The sequence below is a fragment of the Strix uralensis genome, chromosome 11, assembly GCF_047716275.1.
Source record: "Strix uralensis isolate ZFMK-TIS-50842 chromosome 11, bStrUra1, whole genome shotgun sequence".
Taxonomy (NCBI): domain Eukaryota; kingdom Metazoa; phylum Chordata; class Aves; order Strigiformes; family Strigidae; genus Strix; species Strix uralensis.
The window spans coordinates 22,003,555-22,027,865 of NC_133982.1; the positions used below are offsets into that span (position 1 = coordinate 22,003,555).

General features: G+C 38.8%; 1 protein-coding gene across 5 annotated transcripts in view; it reads left to right on the forward strand.

The window, feature by feature from the left end:
• Window positions 1-23,356, forward strand: part of CEP152 (centrosomal protein 152) — a 29,542-nt gene extending 6,186 nt beyond the window's left edge. For 3 of the 5 annotated variants that reach the window (XM_074880415.1, XM_074880419.1, XM_074880418.1), the window contains 21 exons: window positions 328-468; window positions 1,446-1,585; window positions 1,881-2,081; window positions 3,546-3,693; window positions 4,426-4,517; window positions 5,343-5,506; window positions 5,998-6,205; window positions 7,059-7,169; window positions 7,290-7,420; window positions 7,607-7,735; window positions 7,879-8,014; window positions 10,722-10,901; window positions 11,395-11,664; window positions 12,133-12,264; window positions 12,535-13,185; window positions 14,796-14,970; window positions 20,015-20,096; window positions 20,167-20,294; window positions 21,061-21,217; window positions 21,488-21,591; window positions 21,848-23,356. In XM_074880415.1, the coding sequence (XP_074736516.1) occupies window positions 328-468; window positions 1,446-1,585; window positions 1,881-2,081; window positions 3,546-3,693; window positions 4,426-4,517; window positions 5,343-5,506; window positions 5,998-6,205; window positions 7,059-7,169; window positions 7,290-7,420; window positions 7,607-7,735; window positions 7,879-8,014; window positions 10,722-10,901; window positions 11,395-11,664; window positions 12,133-12,264; window positions 12,535-13,185; window positions 14,796-14,970; window positions 20,015-20,096; window positions 20,167-20,294; window positions 21,061-21,217; window positions 21,488-21,591; window positions 21,848-22,815 (4,448 nt within the window). In that variant the 3' untranslated portion in view covers window positions 22,816-23,356. The remainder of the gene's footprint in view (window positions 1-327; window positions 469-1,445; window positions 1,586-1,880; window positions 2,082-3,545; window positions 3,694-4,425; window positions 4,518-5,342; window positions 5,507-5,997; window positions 6,206-7,058; window positions 7,170-7,289; window positions 7,421-7,606; window positions 7,736-7,878; window positions 8,015-10,721; window positions 10,902-11,394; window positions 11,665-12,132; window positions 12,265-12,534; window positions 13,186-14,795; window positions 14,971-20,014; window positions 20,097-20,166; window positions 20,295-21,060; window positions 21,218-21,487; window positions 21,592-21,847) is intronic. The other 2 variants (XM_074880416.1, XM_074880417.1) reach the window with 2 other exon arrangements.
• Window positions 23,357-24,311: the final 955 nt, after the last annotated feature.

The window sequence follows — 24,311 nt, forward strand, 5'->3', positions numbered from 1 at the left end:
AAATGACAGAACTACTTTGCTTGTTAGACATCTTGAAAACGTATAGTTGCCACAAGACTGTGTGTGAATTCACAGCACGTAAACCTTTATCTGGGCTTGCTGTTAGGCCTGAATTGTGTTGGTAGTTCCTACAATTCCTCAGCAATTGCTGCCAGAGCAACTCAGGTGATGTGAATCAAATATTGATTAAGGAATGATGCAATTTTGTGAACCAACACTGAATTTGGCACTGCATGAAGTAACTTGGGGCGGGAATTACTTACAAGGATGACTTTCTTGGTTAGTTGACTGTGCTGACTTGTCTGTATGCTCTTTGGAATTTGGCAGATACTTCAGAAAATATGCAGATTCTTCAACTTCAAATTCTAAATAAAGCAAGAGAAAGACAACTGGAAGAACTTAATGAAAAGCTAGAAAAGAGTGCACAGCAGATTAGATATTTGAATCACCAGCTTTCAATGGTCAAAGGTAAAATGTTTTGTATTAATTCTTAGATTTTATTCATACCTAGCAACTAATTTATTCTGAAACTTTGACTTAGGTAGTGCCTCTGCAGGTATTGATCATATTTATAAACTTGATTTGGGATTATGTGGACCTAACCCCCTCCCCAAAACATTGTTCTAAAGAAAATTCTCTGGATTGGTGTCTGACTGTGTAACTGTCTTAACTTTTACTGCATTCTCAAGACCACCATTGTATTCCAGAGTCCCTGTGTGCCAGGCATTAAAAATGTACAGAAAAGTGAGAAGTTTCCCAGAGTAGTGCATCAAAAGTACAAAAAATAATTAAACAAAACTAAACCCCAATAGGAGAAGCGTACATCTATTAAACCCTTTTTTTGTCTTGCGCTGTTTGGTTTAACATGCCATTTGCTGGACTGTATGTAGAGAGCAGCTCTTCCGAAATGATAAAAGCTGTAGTGGAGACTGGTGGTTGTCTTGATCTCCCTTTTCTTATAGGAAAGGTCAAAAAAGAGTTGTGAGCTTAGAGACTTAAGAATGTAATTCTTAGAATGCCAAAGGAGTAAAAGGAATATAATTTTTAGAATGCAAAAGGAGCAAGGGATAGAGAAAACTTCAGCTGTCAACCATTTTGTTAGGTCTTGACTATTTCTAGAGAGGAATTATTTTGTTTCACCCTTTAAATGGTGTAAGGGATGATGCTAGTTCCCAGTGCTGATAGAATGGGGCTTGTTTCCACTAGGGTTCTGAAGGTGCAATATATCAGAGTGCTTCCAGCTACCAGAGGGTGAAAGTATGGATCCAGCTACTGGATGGAGACTGAATGTTTTTTGTTCTGTCTTCTGCTTGTTGCCCACAGTATGAGACAGAGGGCTCCTAGCGAATGGTTCTGTAGAGCAGGGATATTGAACAGTCATGTTCCTTGAAGTTGTTGGGTGGCTGGCCGTGTTTCTCACACAATTATTATGTCTGTCTCTTAAGATGAAAAAGATGGTTTGGCTGTTAGTCTTCATGAGTCTCAAAAACTCTATCAGAATGGAAAGGAACGGGAAGTGCATCTTGAAGGTCAAATAAAGGCTCTTGAAACTCAAATTCAGACTCTTACTACCAGTGAGGAGCAGGTACTGTAAATATTTTAAAACTGTTTATTGTGGAAGATCTCTACAGTTATATTTGTGGTGCATTTGCATTGAACATAAGTGCTAATTTCTTGAAACACTCTTCATGATCATTGCAGAAGCTGCATATATGATCAATGAATAAGATGCATTGGTGGAGGACAGTTTGTATTAAAATCCAGGCATTATCAGAGGACTTGTAGCAACTCTAGCACAAAAAAGCTGAACTGATATACAGAATATTGGAGCAAGGGTAAAATATATGTAACTGGGAGCTACTCTAATACTGTTCCTACAGATATTGAAGCAATCCAAAGTGGCAGAGGTAGCCATGGAAAGCATGCAGAAGCAGCTAATAGAACTTCAGCGATCAGATGCCCTTCAGCGAGCCAGAGAACAACATGAGACCATTATTTCAGCACTCAAGCAGAAGTATGAAAAGCAAATATTATCATTAGAGGAGAAACTTGATACTACAAAATCTGCACTCCGAGAGCAGGTGAGAAATTATTTTAGGATGCTGAGTACTGTACTGGAGAGGCTGTAGAGCTCCCCATGTTTCCTAAACTGCACTTCTTGAACTATAATTCTCATAACTCCTGGAAGCTGCTAAGCAAATGGAAAGGAAATTCTACATAGGTCTCTATTATGAAGCCCACGTGGTATGTTTTTATAAACATCTCCAGGCAGTTGTGAGCTCAAATTGTGAGTTTGTACATAGCAAATACAGAGGAGGCAAAAATTCATTGTCTTAGTTTCTCTCCTGAACTTTCATTCTGTGCACAATCTCTTTTTGAAAGAGTACTGGCAAATAACTCTGGGAAAGAAAAGAACTAATTAAGAAATGATGTGATCCTTTTGCTGCAAGAAAAACTGTTTATTAAACAGTCTATCACCAAGCTTTAGTCTCAAAATGATCAAGGATGACTAACCACTGAACAGTCACTTTATTTTGGAAGTACAGATGTGAAAGGAGAGAGATGGAGTGTAAAAAGGCTGGCTTTAAGACAGAGTTTGATATGGGTTGTGTCACACAGAATAATTTTAATAAGCTCTACAACTACCTGACATGTTGTAAGAGTCCATTACACTATTAGAAATATTCAAGCAGTCTAGGCAGGCCTTAATAAATTGTCCTCTTATTTCACATAAAGGAAATGGAATGAAATTTATTTAATTCTAGGTCTCTAATTCTTGACTCAACGTAAATATGCATAAAAATAAATGGGTTGTATGTTTGAAAAGGTAACTAGCACTTGCTTGTAAACAAGAACGCACTGCTAAATTTCTGCTTATTAGTACCACAACAAAGCTTACACAGCTTTTGTCTCTACTGCAAAAAAAAAAGGTTTTTTTATGGTAGTATGTTTGGGGTATTTAGAGAGAGGTCTCCTGTTTTTGAGAGAAAATAGAAAAGTCAAAAGGCGTAAAGACGAGGTACTGTGCCTCCGAGGTCTGTATAGGTAACTGTAAGTAATGCCAAAAGGTCTACTTTGTGTATCATGAAAAAACTACAGTTACTCTTTTACAGAGCATTAGAACTTGCTACCTTGGCTTAAGCTCAGTTAAAATAAACTAAATTGAGTTAAGCTCAGGCTTAATATAAATAATGTGAAGGCTTGATTCTTCTGCAGTAGACTGTGTGGTTAATTACAGGGGATAATCTGACATGCTGAAAACTAACTGCTCTAGGAATTACAAAACAGTTCACATCCATGTATGTTTGTATATGAGTATACTTACTGTCTCCTACCGAAACCCTTGATGCTGTAAGAGATGACTTGTCAGCCAAGGATAGCATTTGATCCGTGATTGATTTAGCTGGCCTCTACACCTTTAGTTATCAGATTGATTGATTATTTTTCTCCTGTGTCTTGTATGTATTGACTTTTTCTATGTCCAGAACTGTCCTAGGTGGTGGCTAGATGTTTGTAACATGAGTAAAAATAATCTCTCTTTCTAGAAAGAGCTTTGCAAAAATCTAGGAGAGCATCTTAAGCAGGTTGAAAAAACGCTGGAAGAAACTAAATGTGAAAAAACAGAAATAATAAATCGGCTGACAAGAAGCCTAGAAGAAAGCCAAAAGCAATGTGCAAATTTACTGCAAACAGGTCAGTCTTTTACTCACACCTTATCTTTCCTTGCAGAAATGGCTTCATTCTTTTTTGAAGTATGAAACTGCACATCTGTGTTCCCATTGAAGTGGAATCAACATTAAGCTAAATGTGTACTAGACCATTTCCTATGCAGTGCATTAGTCAGACTTAAATGAAGTTGTCGAGATGGAGTGTAAAAAAAAACAAACAAACAAACAAAAAAACCCCCCAAAAAACCAATAAAAACCAACACCCTCCACCCCCCCAAAAAAAACCCAAACAAAAAAACCCACACCAAAACCCCAAGCAACAGCAATTGAACTATTTTTATATGCATTTTGTGCTGCATATATGTAAACTTAGTTTTGGACTAAATAACAGTCTTTGGGAACAAGCTATTTATTTCTGTGTTAGGGATTTGACTTAATTGCCTTTCTAAATTCAAATCAGAATGAGAAAATAATTGTTTTTGTGGCTGGAGGCTGGTTCTTAGAAACTTATATCAGTAGGAATAGCATGTGAAATATTCTGCTCTGTGTATTTGACTTGTGCCTACCTTTATACATTGAAGTATTTTAATAGTAATGTATATAGTAACTATTAATGAGCTCAAAGAAACAGAAGCAGAGTAATGCCTGTTACCAGAATCAACATCGCTATTTTTAACAGGGATCGTTTTTCAGATTGCATAGTCTTTCTTGCATATTTATGACTTGTTCTTTCTCTCCTTTTTCTTTCCTGCAATAGGCTCAATGCAGGAGACAAATCAGTTACGGTTTCAACTGCAGCAAGCTCAGTCTATGCACATGATAAGCAATAACATGAACAAGGCTTTACAGGTAAATTTTATTAAATATTCTACTGTTATGATTTTAGGGGGGTGGGCATTATAGCGAAGAGATTGGTAGTTGAAACTCTTTATTTGTTGTGGAAACAAGCACGTTTCCTTTCAGTAAAGGACAACCCACCACTTCATCTCCTAGTGTTGCATGCTGGACTTTTCTTTCTTTTAATTAAAACACAGCAGGTCGTATGTATTGGCACAAATCTGGTATCATACATCTAACCTGCTTATGGAAAAAGAAAAATGTAAATTCTATATGCTGGGAATCTCATAACTTAATTAGACTATAGGGATAGTTGGAGATACTATGTCCTGAAATTTACCTTGTGCCAGCAAAAGGGAATGCTAGTGTCCTCTGTAAAATGTAATTGGAAGTCTGGGTTTCCAATTCAGTTCATATATTTGACTTAAATGATTTATTTTGCAATTGTGAATCCTAATAAGTACTAGAGTAATAGGCTGTTTTTCCAGCTATGTACTGTTGTTGTCCACTTTACTATACAAGGGCAGCAGGAAAGAAACAAGACCGAAAGAAATAATACTTAACCTCATATGTGAACTTTAATAAGAACAATATAATATACTGAGCAACAGAAAATGTTCCCTAGTTTGTAGTTTTAATATATGCTTTGCTAGAGGTATCAAAAATGATAGTATAAATAAAACTAATGCTAGATGATTCAAGTAAATACAGCTAAATACAAATATATTTAGAAAGAATTGCTCTATGTATTTGTTTTCTTTGGAAGAGTCTAATGCGTTTGCTTGGAGTTTCCCTGCTCAGTGTAATTGTGGTTTTTTTTCTGTCTCTTCCTTTAAGGAAGAATTAATGGAATTGAAGGAAGAAATAGCTTTGTATGAATCTGCTGCCAAGCTTGGAGTATTTTTGAATGATGTGGGTGGAGAGCTGCATATGAACATGAGTGATTCCTATGTAGATTTGGGAATTAACAAAATCACCGGGAAGAAACCAAGGTTCTGCAGGTATCGAGTGATTCTTGTTGAAAGATACTTGAAATACAGTTTGTATTGCCAGGTAATTGGGAAACAGAAAACTGCACTAATACCATACATTGGATGCCTAGTTGCTGCTTAATAAATCTTCAGTTTTTATAGGGACTGTGTTGCTGTTCCTTGGATTCTATGGATTATATGCATGGATACATTTTTTGCTCAAAGATTCCACATAGTTATTTAATGCTTAACTGTCTTTTAAAACAACCAGTTGAGTTGATTCAAAATACTTCACATGTGAGAATCAATCTTTTGGGGAAACAGCTGAATGAACAGTTTTCTCTACATTAATTGTAACTTGTTGAAAAAGCGTATGGCTTCTCTATTAATGTTCTCTTTACTATTACCTCGTAGGCACCTGTATTTCTGGTAGCATTAGTTGCTCTTCTCTTTGCTACTACTACCTTTCAGATAAATGCTTTTTGTTTTAAATGCTGAACTGATTATGTCTTCCCTAATAGTGCAATACAGAACAGAGACATGGATAAAGAGCTCTCTAAAGATGAAGTTATTGTAGAATTAAAAGCTGAGCTGGAACGTTTATTGAGCAGTAATAAAATGAAGAGAAACAAGATTACTCAACTACAAAATGATCTTAAAGATTGCCAGAAGACATTAGAGGAATACAAGCAGTTGTTGAAAGCAGAAAAAGCGTCAAAAGAGTCAGAGGTTTGTGTTTTACGCTTTTTAAAAAAGTAAAGATGCCCTGGATTTTAATGAAGCAAACCAATGTTTAAACTTCTTATGAAAATGGACCAAAGAATTTACTCACAGTTGAGTGTTCATAGTAACTAAGTCTGTCTTTGAGCTTAAGGAAAGTATTGTCCTTTGGAGGATATCTTGGTTTGTATCTCTGGTGAAAAAGAAACAAATTGAAAAGCACGATTTGGGCAGCATACGCCTTATTAGGTGACTTCTGATATGATGGCTTACTTGCTTCATAGCACATAATGGCTGCTCTGCTTTTTTCAGAACTACATTTCATTGGAGAAAGTAGGTTTCCTTTAGCTGAAAAGGCCTTGTAATTTCCTGAGAAAGCTGATAGTATCATTAGGTTATAGAAATGGAACATTAAACAGATTGCCTCCAGAGGGCCTTCACTATGTAATTTGATCAACAAGGAATCTCTTTGAAATTGCATCTCTCATCACCCTGTGATTAACTTTCCTCTATAAATTGATCAGACTTGTAACATCTGCTCTTGTAGTCTATACATTGTGACCTGGATGTGGCATAGGAATATAATAGGCTTGAGAGGTATGCTCTCTGTTGGATGATAGTAGCCATTCAGCTTGAAAACACAATGTCGAGTGTGTGCTACTAAACCTTCATGATACTATGAGTTTGAGGAATTAATCTAGAATAACAGTGATACTGTTATATCTTGCACTGCAATAATTTCCTTTTGGTTTCTTTAAATTTTTCCAAGTAAAATTTTTGACAGCTTTAACTTTGTTTTTAAAGCGTGAACTTGTAACATGTATATCTTGAAAGGTATCATCTTAATTTTGTTTATCTTTAGCCTATCACAAATCTGAGTAAGTCAGCGACTAGTCCTTCAGTTTCTGATAATCTTAAGGAAGAAGTTCTGAGACTCAGAAAGGCTAATGAAACTTTGCTACAAGAAGTTGAGGTGAGACAGAGATATTGCTTATCCCTACAAAAAGACACCACACAAAAACCACTGTACTAAAGCGTGTAATAAGAAAAGGTTCTTTACAGCTCACCTATTTCTTGACTCTTGTTTGTCCAGAATCATACTTTGACTATTGAAGAACTGAAGGAAAATGAGGAAAAACTGAATAGCTTAAATCAAGATCTCTGTTGTCAGATGAGAAAGCTGGTTCAGGATTTTGATCAGGATAAACAAGAAGCCATTGACAGGTAAGTCTGTTAACTCCATTTAATCTCATTTGTGAACTTTTAGCTTGCATGTATAATTTTGTGCCAGTTATCTGGTACAAGGGGAGGTCATCATTAGAAGACTGGTTTCTTACTTAAGGAAAAGTTGAACCCTGTTTAAAAGGCGGGAAAAAAATTGGATAGCTTTTTCCTTTCTTGAAACTGTAGGTGTGAAAGAACTTACCAGCAACATCATGAAGATACAAAAGCACATTTTGAGAAAGACCTAATGGAGAGGTATGCTGCAGAAAAACAGCAGCTTATCCAAACTTATGAAGAGACAGTCTCACAGTTAAAGTAAGATTTACCATTTCTTCCACTCTTACTGAAACTTTCACACTTCCTCTCTGGCCCTCAGTACTAGTTATGCTTTTTTTAAAATAGACTTGCTGTCCTGTAGTGTAAAGACTAATTGATAATAAAAAATTTGTCCTGTGAAGGGCTGACATAGAGGAGCTGAACAGAGAGATGACTGCAGTGAAGGAATGTTACATTGGAGTCTGTGGGGAGAAGGACACCTTGGAAGCTACGTTAAGGCAAAAATTTGAGCAAGAGCAGCAGATGAAGGAAGAGAAGGTACTAATGGAAATACCTATAAACTGTATAATTTCAGACTGCTTTTAAGATGCAATATGTGTAAGTGTATTTAATTTTGTAATTGTTTGGGGAAGATATTTGGAAGAGATGCAGCTATATCAAAGTTAATACATGTGACCTATTGGTTGTCAAATTAACCTGCTGTTGTGTTCTGGGGTTTAAAACATTGAAGAAGTAACCCTTTCCAATAGCTATTCATTTTCATGTAGTCAGCTTTTGTAACTTTGACTCTTGAGGACTGCTCAGTCAGACGCTTTACATTTGTGAGACACTTTCCAAAAAACTGAAAGACAATACAAATTTTCTTCTCCCTGTATAAAACTGATCTCAAAATACCGTGGGATTTTTAAGTAATAATTAAATCAGAATGCTATAGTGATTAAAAACTACTTTTTTTAAAGATATCAGTGTGAAACAAGGAGCTCCTGGACAAACTCAAACACAAAAAGGAAGCCTATAGAGGGTGGAAGCAAGGACAGGTAGCCTGGGAAGAATACAGAGAAACTCTTTGAGCAGCCAGGGATCAGGTTAGGAAGGCCAAAGCCCTGACAGAATTAAATCTGGCCAGGGACATCAAGGGCAACAAAAAAAGCTTCTATAGGTGTGCTGGTGATAAAAAGAAGACTAGGGAAAATGTGAGCCCGCTCTGAAAGGAAACAGGAGACTCGGTCATCTGGGATATGGAGAAGGCTGAGGTACTCAATGACTTTTTTGCTTCAGTCTTCACCAGCAAGTGCTCTAGTCACACTGCCCAAGACACAGAAGGTAAAGGTGGGGACTAGGAGAATGAAGAACCACCCACTGTAGGAGAAGATCAGGTTTGAGACCATCTAAGGAACTGGAAGGTGCACAAGTCCATGGGACCTGATGAGATGCATCCACGGGTCCTGAGGGAGCTGGCAGATGAAGTGGCTAAGCCACTATCCATCATATTTGAGAAGTTGTGGCAGTTCTGTGAAGTTCTGGCTTACTGGAAAAGGGGAAACATAACCCACACTTTTAAAAAGGGAAAGAAAGAGCACCCAGGGGACTACAGACCAGTCAGTCTCACTTCTGTGCCCAGGAAGATCATGGAGGGGATCCTCCTGAAAACTGTGCTAGGGCACATGGAAAATAAGGACGTGATTGGTGACAGCCAACATGGCTTCACTAAGGGCAAATCGTGCCTGAAAAATCTGGTGGTCTATGATGGGGTTACAGCATTGGTGGGTAAGGGAAGAGCAACTGACATCATCTACCTGGACTTGTGCAAAGCTTTTGACACTGTCCCACACAACATCCTTGTCTCTAAACTGGAGAGACATGGATTTGACAGATGGACCACTCGGTGGAGAAGGAATTGGCTGGATGGTCGCGCTCAAAGAGTTGTGGTCAACGGCTCAATGTCCGGGTGGAGAGCAGTGACGAGCGGCGTCCTCAGGGGTCGGTGTTGGGACTGGTGCTGTTTAACGTCTTTTTTGGCGACACGGACAGTGGGATCGAGTGCACCCTCAGCAAGTTTGCCAACGACACCAAGCTGTGTGGTGGGGTCGACACGCTGGAGGGAAGGGATGGGCCATCCAGAGGGACCTGGACAGACTGGAGAGGTGGGCCTGTGCAATCCTCATGAAGTTCAACAAGGCCAAGTGCAAGGTCCTGCCCATGGGTCAGAGCAATCCCAAGCACAAATACAGGCTGGGTGATGAGTGGATTGAGAGCAGCCCTGAGGAGAAGGACTTGGGAGTATTAGTGGATGGAAAACTGACTGTGAGCCAGCATTGTGCACTCACAGCCCAGAAAGCCACCAGTATCCTGGTCTGCATCAAGAGAAGAGTGGCCAGCAGGTCGAGAGAGGTGATTCTCCCCCTCTACTCTGCCCTCGTGAGCCCCCCACCCCTGCAGTGCTGTGTCCAGCCCTGGGGCCCCCAACATAAGAAGGACATGGACCTGCTTGAGTGGGTCCAGAGGAGGCCATGAAGATAATCAGGGGACTGGAGCATCTCCCTTATGAGGACAGGCTGAGAGAGTTGGGGTTGTTCAGCCTGGAGAAGAGAAGGCTCCAGGGAGACCTTCTGGCACCTTCCAGTACTTAAAGGCAGCCTATAGGAAAATGCGGAGGGACTCTTTATCGTGGAGTGTAGTGATAAGGATGAGGGGTAACGGTTTTAAACTGAAAGATTTAGGTTAGATCTTAGGAAGAAATTCTTTAAAGTGGAGTGGTGAGACACTGGCACAGGTTGCCCAGAGAAGCTGTGGCTGCCCCCTCCCTGGGGGTGTTGAAGGCCAGGTTGGACGGGACGGGGCTTTGAGCAACCTGGTCTAGTGGAAGGTGTCCCTGCCTATGGCAGGGGGGTTGGAACTAGATGATCTTTAAGGTCCCTTCCAACCCAAACCATTTTGTGATTCTATGAAATGACTGAAGTAGGTCAACTGTCTTGTTGAGCAAGTATGGTAAGAAGGGCAGGTCAAAGTATGCTGGGAATAAAGATGCTTGATAAGAAAACTTATTTTAGAGCAATAGCCTATAATAACATCTGATATTATGCCTTATTCAGCTCTCAAAATGGTGTTTTCTTTTGTCCAGGTGTCACCAGTAAGATCAGTGCACAGACTCTAGAGTTAATCATGGCTCTTATGCATTCTCATCACTTTGTACCAGAGCAGTTTGCTATGCCTTGGAGAATAATTTATATTTTTTTTTTCCTAGCTCAAGAAACAGCTGCTAGAAGAAAAAGAAGACTCTCTTAATCTTCTGAGGACTGAGCTTGAAGAGAAACACAGCAATTCTATAATAGCAGCAAGGAGGCAGTGGCTAGAAGAAAAAGAACATCAGCTTGAAGAGGAAGTTGCATTAGCCAAAATTCACTGGGAGAAGGAAGAAAAAGAGGTGTGGAACTTATACCAGGGGATTTCAAATTTTCTTTTTTTAGTTGGTTTGTTTTCAGGAGAAATTCTGTGTAGACTTATGTACTGTTATTCTGCTATTTGAAGTGACTTTAAGGATCTGTCATCACAGGATCCTCTGAAGTCAATAGGTATTACACATGCCTAAGATTTTGGGAAAAAAACCCTAGACTTGTAAAGTAACATGCAGCATGTCCTGAATGTCACAGCTGGTAATATGCTTGAGTTTTCCACCCTGATCCCTGGGTCAGTGGTTACGCTTTCTATTGCTTTGGTTATAGAAAAGTCCTTTGGTCCTCTGTGTATCCTATCAGAAAGCTGTGAGGAGTTACCAAACTCTGTCCTCTCTGAGCATGGTTTTGCTCTTTGTTAGGGAAGATTATTGGCGTAAATAGGGTTTTGTTTGTTAAATGACAGTGAAATTCTAGTTATTTGGGTACCAGGGAGATTTTTTTAAAAAAATATTTTTTCCTTAGAATAAAGAACAAGCCTTTGCAACAATAGAAAGAGAATGGCAAAGAAGGCTGGAAGAAATGAGAACTGTAGTTGAATGTAATAGCTGCAGCTGCCAAACTGACCGAGTAACTGTTGTGGACGAAGCTTCAACTAAAGAGTTAAAAGGGGTTGTTGAAGACCAGAGGCTGCAGATGCAGAAGGCTCTGAAAGAAAATACAGCCTCTGAAGAGGGTTTAAAAGAATTTGAAATAGAACTGGAAAATAAATACCGTAAAAACCTTGCCAGCCAGGTAACAAATAATTGTTCTGTCTGCCCTGGAGCCTGTAAAACTGCCACGTGCAACTAAGTCGCCTAAAAAAAAGTATTCTCTTCCCCTTATTTTTTCTTAAACTCGGTAGTTGATATTTGCTATATTAAACACATATTTTAAAAAGTTGTGAAGAAGCTGTAGCACATAGCTTGGGGTTTTTTTTTAGCTGTTAGTTTTTCACACAGTTGGACAAATTTTGCATGAGTTTTGAACAGAACTGAGCAACACTGACTTAGAGTTTATACCATTTTGTTAAGAAATAAATTTAATGTTTGGTAGCATTTTTGCATCAAGAAATTAATCAGATGCTGCTGGTCTGATTATTTTAATTTCTGTAAACCATAGGTAATGCAAACTGAAGTCTGTTCTTTCATTGCTACGTGACAGTAATAATAAAAATGTATTCAGTGGTGGTGACTGAAGTAGGGTTTCTTTATCTGCTTGTAGGTAGATGCAGCTTTAACCCAAGCTCGTGCCAGGTGGCTGCAAGAATTAACAGACCTCAAAGAGTACAAAGTAAATCTAAAGCTAGAACAAGAAAAATGGGAAAAAGAACACAGAGAGACTGCAGCAAAGCAGGTAGCCCAAAATACTTGTTCATGTGTACTGATAAAGAGGTCAGTCTTCCAAATCCCATATATTACTGAGGAATGAATGTGGACATAGGCGGGAAATCATTAAGGAAAATTATTTCTAGTGTACTCTGGTTCTGATGCATTTTCTTGTTTATAAAGGATTATATTTTTATTAAATAATTTGAACATAATCTCCAGTAGATAATGACACAGGGTTATATTTTATGTATATATAAATGTATGTATATATTTATGACTGTTATCTATTCACTAGTTAGCCCTAGTTCTCTCAGCTGCTGAAGAGAAATGGAAGAAAGAATATGAGAATACAGAGAAATCTGGACCAAGAATGAAAGAACTTGAAGAAAAGGTAATTTCTCTCAAGAAGGAATTGGAGTTAAAGAAAGGAGAGATCCCTGCAGCTATCAAAGCAGAACTAGCAAAAGCCCGTGCTCAGTGGAACAAAGAAAAGCAAGAAGAAATCCTGCAGATACAAGAGCAAAATGAGAGAGACTACCAGTCATTCTTAGATGGTCATAGGAACAGAATCAAAGAGGTACTTGCAACATCAAAAGAGGATCTTGCAAAGCAGAAGAATGCTCTCTCCATTCAGAAAGAGGCAGAAATAAAGATTTTACTAGACCAAAAGCAGCGAGAATGGGAGGCTCAGGAAACAAAGAGACTGCAGGACAAAATTAATCAGTATGAGGAGAAGACTCTGGCTGAGCTTGAGTACTTGTTGAGTGAAATCCACGAAGAATTAGTCAAGTGCATACATAGTAAGCATTCATGGAAGGATAAGTGTTTTGATGCTTATGTTCAATTAAGCCATCAATGCAAAGACAAACTGAAGGCATGCTTACAAAAGGCCTACAGAACCACAGTTTACACAATTCTGGAAAAGAAAGAGCAAGAATGGAAAGAGGTAATATTTCTGTAAATTATAACTACCAACTAGAAAAGGGATTTGAGAAGTCACTCATACCTGTTTTCTCCCAATAAAAAAATACCCACATAATCCTGAGAATCTGAGAATCCAACATTTGATTTCACTGATAATAACAGTCCTTTAAAACTGTAAAAGAGGACTAAATCTACATTAGCAAGTGAAAAGGGAAAGGATGGGTGTAGCTTTGACACTGTTAGTGTTTAAAGAACAAGCCAGGTTAGTAGTGTCAGTCTTTAATGCCAAGGTTCATAAATTAAGGAGATGAATTCACCATCTTAAGTTTGGGAGCCTGTGTAGGCTCATTGTGACATCTTAGATGGTTTCTGTCATTAAGTCCTATCTTCAGATTTTTGCATAGCAGCTTTTTTCGAGAAATTTAGCAGTTTGTAATAGTGATCACAGATCATGCTACTTCCCCCTGCCCCCCCCTTCCCTTGATACAAATAAAGATGAAAACAGTAAATTCTTTTTGCAAATTATCTGTAGTAGAACCAAATAACTGACAAACTGGTCTATTTTGGGAATAATAGTCTTGCTTAACTATTGTAGCTCTAGGAAATCCTTTTCAATGTGCCTGCCCAAATGAGGAAAGACATCTTATCCTCTTCTAGAGGAATTCAGGGCTAAGTAGAATCCTGTCCAAAAGCTTCTGTTTCTGTTGTTTTAACAGATTACTCTTTTTGCAAGGCTTATGCTTGTAGTAAGTTTTTGATTATGGGGAGCATCCCCCTGGAAATACCACTGCCACCTAGCATTTAGCAGCTGGGGAATTATCCAAGAATAGGACAAAAACTGTCTTGTTTTTCAAGAAAAGGTGGGATGGGAGGAAATGAGTATGAAGTGATTTCTTGTGACAGTATTACCCAGTTTTTTAGTGGTAATATTTTTCTGTTCAGAAAGTGGTCCTTTAAAGTTTTCTTGTCATGAGTTATTTTCACGATGGTAAAGAGAATCAAAAGTTTTTTTTCCTATGCCTGTTGCGTCTTCTGTAATAGATATGAATGTCTCCTGGTAAAGTGTTTTTAATATGCCTTTGAACTTCAGAATGTTCGTTGGCTTGAACCACCTTACCCAGTGAATTGTAATTTCTTCGTAATGTCTTCTCTTATGCCTCCACAACAACAATAAACAAAGGAGTTACATTTTTCTAGATGATTTTTCTATCCCCTACTATCTATATTTGTGCAGAAACTCTAAATGGCTCCAACCTCTTTTTCTGCTGGAAAAAGAGCCTTTTAAAAAAACAAGTTAGCTTCAACTATTTGAAGAGACTGTATTGTTCTGCAATGGTAAGGGCTACTGACATTTCCAAACTAAAACTCAAGATATCCAGGTACTGCTGTAGCAGTGAATTATGCTAAGTAAAACTTCTATATGCTAGAATACACATTTTTCCTCACGATTTGAGCTGCAATCTACAGTTCTATTGCAGGTTTAAAGCACTTGGTTACAGTTATGAAAGCTACTTGGTGGTCAGAGTTGCTTGGTTTTGTGCATAACATGTTTTGTGCATACTTACTTTAAGATAGTGTGGAACACTTTTTTTGCTACGTGTTGGGTTTTCATTAAGTGTTTTTCAATTACAGAAATACAAAGAGCTAGTGAGTAATGTAAATAAAGAAGCATTTTCTTGCCTGCAACGTGGTGAAGGAGAAACTGGGGACATGGCAAGATTCCCTGTGTACAATGTTGGACACCAGGCAGAAGCACAAGGGAGGTTAAGGAGACAGCCACCCTTGCAGGAAACTGGAACAGACAAAGGTATTGGGTTTCTTTTTCAATCTGGCAAATTGTATATCGTCAAATTAAGCTTGTTAGTAGCAGTCTTTAATAGTAGATGTCTTATTGATGACTTTAATGCAAAATTAGTTAATTAGTGAATACTTGGGTGAGAGAGGAAGATGCAGTTCTTCTGACTGTAAGATGCTTTAATGTTGCATTAGCTTGTACTAGGTTAAAATCACAAATGGTGCAACAGATGGTAATGGTCTCCAGCTTACTGATTTAATGCTAGTCTTTGAGCTTTTATTTTATTAAATGCTAGTATCTTTCTGCTTTTAAAAGCCATTCTTCAGGAGTAAAGAAATAGCTGCCGTATCAGCTGCGGATGTAAATACTCTTTGGGGATTGTGGACATGTACACTAATACCTTTGGTGTTTAACAGCTCATAAGCAAGCCAGTGTTGATCATGATGAGCAGGTTATGGTCTAAACTGTCTTGTAAATGGGTAATCTAAATTAAAGCTTTGATTGAATTATACTACTTGCCCTTGACATTAGACAAGACAAGGAGTTCTGCATTCATGTAAATATTGTTGTGTCAAGAGTTATACTTCACCTGGTGTGGTGGTTTTCTTCTGATTCTTCTGATCAAGAATGCAGTTGAAAAAATGTGAATCCCTGGGTGGTGATTCTCTTTTTTCCTTCCTGCCCTCCTGCCCGCAGTATATACTTCAACACTGTAGCTCTTCCCAAAGCTGTCACATGTACCATGGCAAAGCTGGAGACAGTGTAGCTGGGGAAAAACTTCGTGGGAGGCACAGAAATCTCTCTGGGGCTTTCTGTTTAGTTTAAGTTCTTATGCAACCGAAAAACATAAAGCAAGAAAACCCAAGAGACTCTTTGGCTTTATGCCTATAGTGTGGCTTGAATTCCTTCAACACCAAAATAACAAACCATCTATTAAACACAAAACAATACAAGCAGTACAGCTCTTCTGTCTCTACAGCTCCCTGTCCTGACTATAGAGAGCAGCCCTTGTTCTCCTGGAAGTAGCCCAGTCTTTGTGAATTTCTTAACTTAACTAGACTCAGCCGCATGTGAGGCTTCCCAGCTGGGAGAGTCTCCTTCAGCTGACTCCGAAAGACCCTACTTAGCTGTTGTGTGCTGGTTTTTTTTTTTTTGAGGGGGGTGGGGGTGTGTTGTTTTTGGTTTTTTTTAGTAATAAAAAGAAATTCAACCTACAAGTCTCACATCACTGACTGACTACTCAATACTCAAATCATCATTGATGTGAGGGCTCAATGACTTAATAGATGCTGCTGTACCTTCTGTAAGAGGGTTCCAGCCTCTTGTGATTATTCTAATTAGACTAACGTGTTATATGCTTTTCAGCAAGAGAAAGATGAAGTAGAGCACTGGAAATAGTAACATTGGGCTTGATTCTTTTTTTGGTCCCGTGGTTTATGTATAACTTTTAGCAACTGTTGCAGGTCAGAAATGTACAGAAAGGAACCTTGTGTCTCAGCAAGATTTTTGCTGTGAACACTGCCAGGAGCTTTTTAAAAAAAGAGAGGCTGTGTGCCAGGACTTGAAAAGAGATCTGGAGATAACTTCATGTTCCTTCACAGCAAGCTGAAGATGTTTGCAGGCTAAGTTAGAGCAAATCCAAGGTTAGGATTGTTAGTCACCTAAAGACCATTCTGAATGGCTCTGCCTTGCTGGCTGCATGAGTCTCTACCATCTGTTGCATTGTTTAGTTTCAATGGATGGAATATTGTGTGCATACTTAAAAAAAACAAACCCCCAAACCAGAAAAACACAAACTGACCTCCCCCCCCCAAACCCATTTCACCCTCATGGCTTTAAACATTACTTATTGCTTTAGTACTTTTTTGTGTGTATTGGGAAAAGAGCAGAAGAAAACTGAACATGTGTTCGATGTTGTTTGAGTATGTGTACATGTGGGTCCCGTTGCCCATGAGGGTTATACAGATAATGCATGCGTGTGCACATAGAGACATATACTTGTAAATGTATACGCGTTAGGGAGTTCTTCAGCGATCTCCTTTGGGGCTGTGCTGCTACTGTGCACGTTATACTCCCACTGTGGGGGGATGATTAAGACCAGAGTTACCCCAAATGTCACTTGGTTCCTCTTGGCATCAGTAGTAGTAAGCCACTGACCACAGTGTTCTTGTACCTTCCTGCAGTTAATAATAGCTTAAAGCTCTAGTTCTGTTTATTTTCGTTGGGTTTTTTGGTAAACATTAAAGTAGGTTTTAAGTAGGCTTTATTTAGTCTCGTTGCTTTTTAAATCAAAATGTTTTTTCCTTTGTGTCACTTCGAAATGAAAAATATAGGACTGATGACTGAGAAAAGGTCTCTAGTTCTTAAATCTTTCTTTCCTGTATGATTACTGTCTCTACCTACTCTGTTTCATAGAGTCACTGAAGGAAGGCTTCTGCTTGTAGTATGGAAATAAGGCTTTTTTGAAGCTATTTCTGATGGAAAAAGGTGGTGTAAAGTAACTTGCTTGAGATTCCTCCATTGTAGCAGACTGCTTCTGATTCATTAGTGGTGTTATCCAGTATTCTTGTTTAATACACACCCTGCTGGCTGTGGGGTAGTGTTGTTTTGTTATGATTGCCTTCTCTTTGCTGTCCAGCTTATTTTTGGCATTCTCAATATCCATATTGGCTTCTGTGGACAGACTGATAGTGTCTGGTGGTAAAACCTCCCTGAGACTTGACCATCAGTTTAGTTAATTGCAATATTATCTGACTTGATATTGATACCTGCGTTTGTGGATGCTGTTGCATCATGTACATCTGTCATCCTTTCAGGATAATAGACTCAATCCTTTATTTAACTTGGTAGAAGTCTCTGGCTATTGTAAAATCTGGGCTAATGAGGATGGAAAGTCTTTGGTGTATCAAACCTCTTTACTAAACCTGTAACTAATGTGGTTGGATCTCTCTCTATGGACCTTGCATGTAGACTTTTCACTCCAGAGAGAGCCATATTGATTCATGTTTGATAGCAACAAGAATTCCTTTTGTCTGGGTTTATTTCTGAGAGGATTTGTAGGAAGAATGTCTGCTTTGCTTCATTCCTGTGCTCAAGAACTTTTTCAGTCCTACTTGAGCATAATGCACCATATGGACCACAGTTCCCATTCAGCTGGTATCTGAGGAACTCTACCCTCTTGTTCAGCTGTATTGAGGTCAGTAGAGGCCTTTGTTTTAAGGAGCAGAACCAAGAGAAGGATTTTTTCGCTGAAGGAAAACATGTTGGTGATTAAGAGGATCATTCTCCCTGCAGTGTTTTAATCAATTGAAGCTGTACACAGTCGTGTTTGGGGCATTTTTTTTTTAGGGTCTCCTTAGGAATTGGACTTGCTGAAGGTTCTGGTTCAGGACATGTCTCAAACTCTGTCAGTAACTCTGTAGAATTGTTTGAGCATGCCTCAGTGAAAGGTCACTGTGGCCACTTCAAGCAGGTTTGGCAAATGGTCAGCTTGGAGGCAGCAGATGTGAGGTAGTAAGTTGTACCAAGTGACTAAATAGTTTTACTTGCCAAAGGCTGTGGGTTGTTTGTGTTGTGTGGGGTGGGTTTTTCCTTGTTTGTTTTTTTTTTTAAATGAAAAGTTTCAGTTGCCTGCTCTAATAAATTTTATGCTCAGTGAGGAGTAAAATGCTGTATGTTTGTCAGGGGAAGGCTTTTGCCAGCTTGCAGGTGTGTGAGCGAGGCCAGGTGGGTAAGTTGCACAGATCTGTGTAATATTATTTTTGTTCCCTTTTGTTGACAACCATAGTGTGTCAACTTCCTTGGGGACTGGAGGAAAAATTGAAGGATAATAAGAGGTCTGTTAATGAAAACAGAGGCTACTTCTGTCACCAAGGTCGTCATGGATACAACTCTCAACTGCTCAAAATAAGATTCAGGCCACAAATGAGGATCTCTGAAGGCCATGAATTGCTACTCTCTGTATTGTAGTATGGCTGCTTGCTTTTTGCTTTTCTGTACATCATCTTAGAGAAGGAAGAAAGCCAAACTTGTTTGTGATTTCTTTCCCAGGGCTCAGGTCTTCATGTTCTACTAATGAAAGACCTGATTCTTCTAGAAGGAAGACTTGTCTTCAATAAGACATGCTCTCTGTTATGTGGTGACAGTTTCTGTTTTCCTTAAGCTGTGGTTCATGTGAGAACACCTGTAGCTGAGGGTGGTGGAGGTATCTCCAGCACTGAGTGAGATGTTCAATTCATGTTGATTTTCGTTCCTAAAATAGGAAAGCTAGTACTCAACTGTTGATTCTTATGGGTCTATCCAAGTTTATCCATGAATTCTTCAAGCTATGGTAGATACCCATACCCTTTTTTAAAAATAGTAATTTACTTAGATTAGATTACACAGCTAATAGATTTTAAGGCTCTTTAAATTCAGGAGGTGACCCACAGGTGGACTACCTGTATGCCAGAATCAACAGTCTTCAGTATCAGCCTGAAGTCCTATGCTTTGGGCTTTTCCAGCTCCACTGTCTTCTCATTCTTTGTGATGTCTCATTATAATATTTATATGCTGCTTAGTAGCACTGGGCAGAGTTCAGCATGGAAGTCCAGCCTTCCTCTGTAATAGTAGCTTTTGGTTATTAAGAAAAAACAAAAAACCAACAAACAAAAAAACCACTCAAGTTTATCTTTCATTTCTCTACCCCAAAGAAGGCACAACTACTAGCCCACAAATTAATTCTTTTCCAATATTTGTCAAAACAACCCTGTTTATTTTATTTTTTTTCCCCTGTCCTTCTTCTACACGTACACCCGGTATCTCTGAAGTTTTGCCTCCAGCATAGTGTTAGTAATGGCATATGAAGGCTTTAAGCTTATTTAATTACTGTTTGAGATGACTTTTATATTCAGGCTTCACTGAAGTGTATTATGATTGATTCCTATGTGCTTGTTACAGCAACAGCTGTACATTTGCTGATGATGCTTTGTGAAATTGAGCTGTTATACCAGAGATGACAGTTTATGTAACAACTTCTGTTGAACTCAACTTGAATTTTATTTTATTTTTTTTATAGAAAATGAGGAGGTTCTAGAAGCTCTAATTGCACAAAACTCTGAGATGAAGACGAAACCAAAAGACCTGGGAACACCACCAAGGTATTAAAAAAAAAAAATTAGCTTGTTTAGATTTTTTTATTGTAAGATACAAGCTGCTTTTCATGTGCAGTGTGACTTATGTGCATTTCAGGTCACTGTCAAAGGGAGGCGTCTCAAAACTTTGTACATCCTGTGACTCTGTGAAAGGTCTGGAAGAAATGCGTGCTCAGTACATTAAAACTGTGAACAAGATTAAGTGTAAGTACTAAAGTCTTAGCTAGAAAGTTAAGAAAGCAAAATAATTTACTTTGCCTCTTCCTCCTCCTTCAGCCAACTTGCATAGGAATTTGACAGCCAAATTGCCTGAGAAGTAAATTTTTCCTTCTTACTAGAGTGAGTGTGAGAAATGGAATTGTCACCATAATCTTAGACAAGATCACTTGTGGTAGGTGAAGCCTCCTTATGCCATCCTTGCTTTGTTGCACTGTATTATTTTAAAGTGGTAAAGTGTATTTTGAGAACTGATCTAGTTTCTCCAGCAAACAATCCACCTACCCTGCAACTTGTCGTGAGGGAGAATCTGCTTTTCTTTTGTGCTGTATCCTGCCTTCTGGTTTAATCAGCAACCTTCTGGCTGAGGAGAGAGGGTTAAGTGTAGCATCAGGTCTTACTTGAGTGCAGCAGGTCCCCAAATGCCAGCTGCATTGCCATTGAAGAATTCCTAGACCCTCATTTTACCAGCCAACACTTATCCCAAATCCCTGTGCCTAGTACTTTCTGTTGCTTCTGAGGATGCAGAATTGGACAGTGAATTCCTGTCTGATGCTTTGTGTCAACGTGCTCTGGTCTTCGGTGGCATTTATCCAGTAGGGAACACTTGGCACAAGGCTGTGGGTGGAATGTTGGCAGGTAAATCCAGGCTCTTGCTGACTTGCTCCAGGTCTGCTAGACAATCCCAGTTTGTGGTGTTGGCATTTTTCGCCCCCTCTGTGGGAAAACTGGTACTAATGAAGTGTGTTTGTAGGTGATATGCTTTGTTATATCCGTGAAAGTAAGGAGCGAGCTGCTGAAATGATTAAAGCGGAGGTTTTAAGAGAGCGCCAAGAAACGGCTCGGAAAATGCGCAAATACTATTTGACATGCCTTCAACAACTTCTTACTGATAATGGGAAACATGAAGGGTAAGTTCAAGTATGTTTGGAAATTACTGTTGGTTTTGAAAGTGGTGTGTAGACATTAGTCTGGTGTTTGTCCACCTTGGAGCAGTGTCTGACCTGAAGTCTTGCTGGTCTGCTCAGATTGGCATGGGGTCACTGCTGAGCAGTCTGGCATATACTGTCTTTTTGGTGTTCTTTGACTCTCACTAGCATTACCTTGAAGTAAAATGCAGAGTTGAAGAGGAATTACCCTTAAACTTTAATTTTTTTTTCATGTTCTGCAATTCTTGGCAGAGCTGAAAAGAAAATAATGAATGCTGCCAGTAAGCTTGCTACAATGGCTAAAGGACTTGAAACGCCTCTTCGACGCATTCCCCAGAACAAATCTACCCGCTCAGGTATGTTGGATTCTATAGTTGTTCTCTTCATATTGATTTAATGCATGTAATAATGAAAATGCAGATTGAAATTGAAGCTCTATTTATTTATAAGCTTGCTAATAGAAATGCAAATATAAGTTGCTTATTTTAACAATGCTTACAATTCTTTTTTAGAAGAAACCCAACCAAACAACAAAACACAGCGAACAACCTAGTTTTTCTTCCAGCATTAACATTTCCTTCATTTAATCTATTTCCTTCCCTTCCATCCTAGCTCTGCTATTAAATTCTGATCTACCACCTGGAGCTGAGTACTCAAAAAGAGATCGCATGCTTCAGAATAGGTCAAACCATATGGAAAGCAAATCATGTGGCAAAAGCATTACCAAAGAAACCAATGATAAAGTTGTCCAGAAGCGTGTACCACATGACTTGAGACAGCAGTTTGATGCAATGCAGACTGAAACTCAACATATGCTTCACGAAACAGTGACTTCAAATATTCAGAATGGGAATAATGCTAAAAACCTGGATGGTGCTTCAAGAGATGCTCTGTCAGAGTTTTATCCAAATGAAGATGGAAGAAGAGAAAAATATGGCCCCATCACAAATGTAGACAAAGGACTCTTATGTGCTGCTAGTAACACAGCACATCAGGATGCTCCTCCATCTGCTTTTCAAGTAACATTAGAACATCTGCAGGCACCCAGCTTTACAAATGGCCATACCATCTCTGGGCCAACCCATCGTATGCTTAACAGCGAGAATGAAAGAAGAGCCTTGGAAGAGGATAAATGTATCCAGTCCTGTGTAAAATGGAAAACTAGATCTAAAAGAACTGAGGAATTTGATTTTCAAGAAACTCCAGAAAGAGATGAAGGAAGCTTCAGTGAATGGAGTTCTGTGAATGGAAGCGTGCATCTGGATCGTAGTGATATGCCTCTCTTGTGTCCTGAACAAAAAGCCAGTACTCATGTACAAGCACAGACTGCATGCTGTGAAGAGCTCCCTCACATCAGGTCGTTTTCCCCTGCAGATGAAAATGTTTTTGCTTCTTGGAGAGACATTTCAAATGACAATGGCAAGAATCCCATCACAAAAAGCAGCACCGAAGCTTACAGTAGAGGCCACCTGGTAATAAACCCAGAGCATACTTCATTCCTCAACTCCAACAAATCAAATTCTGCTGTCACAGAACTCAATGTATTGCCAGATTCAAATGTAAGAAAACGCTGCAACTAATGCTTGGAAAAGAATAGTGTGGGATCCCCAGTCTCTTCAGCAAGGCAGTGGTTTTGATAGTCCACTTTCTGACTGGAACCAATACTAACAATTCCTCTCTTGAAGGAAAAAAGCCAACTTGATATTTAAATAAATGTGAGGATGGGGGAAAACCTGTTCTACTGTGTCCATTTCCTGATCAGTGTGACACAATTTGAATGTTAAATAAAGAAATTGTATAGTTACTTGAAATATTAATGCAGACTTTTGTTTACCTTTGTAATAACACTTTCATAATTGTTTGTAGTGTATTATATACAAACATTAAATAGAATATATTTTTATATTTAGTTTGCAGTGCGGTGTTTATCTAAAACAAAGCTACTGTGGTAATCTTTTTAAATGGTTATGAAAATTCCTTCAGAGCTCAGTGAGAGATGTTTTAGGATTTGTTTGAAGTAAGTATTTTAACTGACTTTTTGCATTTTGAAGTAGCCCCTGTAAGCCTCTGTGTGCATTTCCATAATAAAAGCAAAAATACATGAATTTTTCAATAATTACTATAACATATTTCAAGTGTTCTTCCCTTTGGTACAGCAAAAAGTAACTTGTACTGGGTAGAAAAAAGGTATAAATTAGAATAACCATGTTTTGCAGGTATTCCTTAAATAGCATAGGTTATAAATGTAAACTGAAGCTGTAGTAATGTTCTCCCTGGTGCTTAGAAAGCTTCTATTTTAAAAGCCTGCTCACGTTTTGAAGAGAAGTACAAAATGTATCTTACTCTTCTAGACTTTTTGCTTTCCTTGGGTGGGCATTTAATTTCTAGTGATCCTGTGAAGAAGAGGTGTTTTGCTGCTTGCTTACACAAGGTGTGATTAAATTATACTTGTTGCAGTTAATAATATGGTGATGGCCTGCAATTCACAACAACAGTAATATAGAAGCTGCCAACAAAAAGGTTTTGCTTGCTGCTATTCTGTGATATTAGAAGAAGAAAAATGTGGATAATCTCTCAAAGATGATGTATATGACTTGCACATGCAACAACATTTAACTGCTGTAAGGATGCTCGTTTGTTCATTCAGAGTCGAACGGCACAGTCTAGTCTGAGAATCCTTTTCTGTTTTAAGAGGAAAATAGTACAAGATTCAACAGAAATCCGAAGAAAAATGTTTTTAACTTCCTTTACAAAAATGTCCTGCCTGTTTATATTTCAGGCCAACTGGCAAGGCAGAATGCATTACAGCCCTTGGTACACAGGACTGGTTTGTGACTCGGGACTCTCTCAGGCGATCTAATGAGACCTCTGAATTTCTTGGTGGCCTTTTATGTTGTCCATAAATCCAGCCCCACTTCCTCTTTAGTGAAGTTGGGGTTTGTCATCATCAGTGGGAGCAAACTGAGGCCATGAGAGACTGCTTGTGCCTAAACAAACATGGGCAGTGGTTAAGTTCAAGGGCCAAATTCCGAGCTCTTAGCTGAGGAAATAGCTGTGGCCTTGTCTGCAGAGGAAA